The sequence below is a fragment of the Penaeus monodon genome, chromosome 15 (genome assembly GCF_015228065.2).
Source record: "Penaeus monodon isolate SGIC_2016 chromosome 15, NSTDA_Pmon_1, whole genome shotgun sequence".
NCBI lineage: Eukaryota > Metazoa > Arthropoda > Malacostraca > Decapoda > Penaeidae > Penaeus > Penaeus monodon.
Genome location: NC_051400.1, coordinates 27,054,347 through 27,056,215, shown reverse-complemented (window position 1 = coordinate 27,056,215; position 1,869 = coordinate 27,054,347). Strand labels below are relative to the sequence as shown.

Below are 1,869 nucleotides of genomic sequence, written 5' to 3'. Positions count from 1 at the left end.
ACAGAAAAAACACACACTTTGTAACAGCATTTATAACTTATAACTTCTTAACTTCCCATAGCAAATGACTAAACCAGACCCTCCTGTGATTTTAACTTCCCTTTCTCTTTAATTCAACTTCAAATTCTGCCATCATTAAAAGTTACTTGTCTCTTTGAGTTCGTCTCTATCTTGTTTCATGATTTAGCATTTAATTCTTTATAAATTCACTGCCGCTAAAATATACGAAGGGAGAAAAAAGAGAAAATGAAATTATTTATTTTACCCCTTCCTCTACCTCCCCCCCTGCTCTTTTCTGGTCCTATACCGCTCTCTATAAAAATCTATGGTCTTTTAATTCTTCATAAATTTGAAATATATAATACGCAATTTACTAATATGACGTTTTCCTCTCCCCGTTTCTCAACTCTTCCCTCCTTCCGTCTCATCCTCTCACTTCCCTTCTCCCATTTCCTCTATCCGTAACTCCCATTCTTCTTTCTCCTTCCCTTCTCCCCAATTATTGCTTCTTCTCTAAAATCCTCCTTTCTTCCCTCATTCCCCTTTTCATTTTCTACCCCAATTCCTTCAAAAACTTCCCATCCTCTTCCCCTCCGCCCCCCCCTCTCTACCACGTTCTAATTCTCCTACCCCCAACCCCTTCCCCTTGCCCCCTCCTTAACTCCTTCCTTAACCCCCCACTCCCCTCCCCTTCCCCCTTCCCCAACTCCTCACCCCTCACCCTCAACCCCATCCCTTCTCTACCCCTCACCCCCTTCCTCCTACCCCACCCCTCATCCTATTCCTCCCACCCCACCCCTCATCCCATTCCCCCCACCCCACCCCTCACCCCCTTCCTCCTACCCCTACCCCTTCCCTACCCCCTCCCCTTAACGCCCCTTCCCCCCGCAGAAATCCATGGACTTTGACGACCTCCTCCCGCACGTGGGCGAGTTCGGCCGATACCAGAGGCTCCTCATCTTCCTTATCTGCCTTCCGGCCTGCATCCCCTGCGGCTTCCACGCCTTCAACCAGCTGTTCATGAGTCCCTTCCCTCCCCACTGGTGCCGCATCCCCGAGCTGGAGGAGGCTGGGGACTTCACGCAGGAGGAGATCAGGAACCTTACTATCCCTGTGGTATGGGGAAAGAGGCCTTTTTCTATTTTCATTTGTTTGTCTTAATCGTTATTTTTTTTTTCATTTATTTGTTTCTTGATTACTGTTTTATATATCTTTGTTTTTGGTTTTAGTCATTATTTCATTTGTTTTTTATGTTTTTTTTTCTTATATTTCTTTTTTTTTTACTATAAGCATTGTAATGTAATCTCTTATTTTTGTCAGACTGTTTTATGCCTCTTTTGACTTGTATTTTTCTGTTACGAATAACTTTATTTTCATTGTTTCGTATGATAATAGCATACACAAAAAAAATATTATCATAATATTAAATTCATATCGATAGTGCTCTAATCTGTAAGAGAAAATATCGATTACACACTTTTAAGCTCACTCTATGTAACTTCCTTCCCTTTGCCGGAAAAAAAAATGTGTACAAACGTTTACTGAAAAATGATTCTAAATCCCAACTGTATTTACAGCATTTACAGCATGCGTATGTTTATCTGGCAATATGTGAACGTGATGTAGTGTTTTGCCATTTTATCTTCACTCTCCACTTTTGGCCACAACTAACTTTTCTCATCCAGATCCAGGGGACGTTTAGCCAGTGCAGTCAATATCTGGTTCGTAACTTCACCGCTGTGGCACTCACGGGGCAGCTGAAGCCAGACCCTTCCTGGCCGGTGGTGCCATGTATGAACGGCTGGCACTATGACACCTCTGTCATCTTCTCGTCCATTGTCATTGATGTGGGTTTGATCATTGTCTAAG

The 1,869-nt window shown here is 43.0% G+C and overlaps 1 protein-coding gene across 1 annotated transcript in view; it reads left to right on the top strand.

Moving 5' to 3' along the window:
• Nucleotides 1-1,869, top strand: part of LOC119581872 (carcinine transporter-like) — a 41,499-nt gene that overhangs the window by 19,019 nt on the left and 20,611 nt on the right. Inside the window, exons 2-3 of the mRNA XM_037930028.1 lie at nucleotides 892-1,116; nucleotides 1,686-1,847. Coding sequence (XP_037785956.1) covers nucleotides 892-1,116; nucleotides 1,686-1,847 — 387 coding nt within the window. The remainder of the gene's footprint in view (nucleotides 1-891; nucleotides 1,117-1,685; nucleotides 1,848-1,869) is intronic.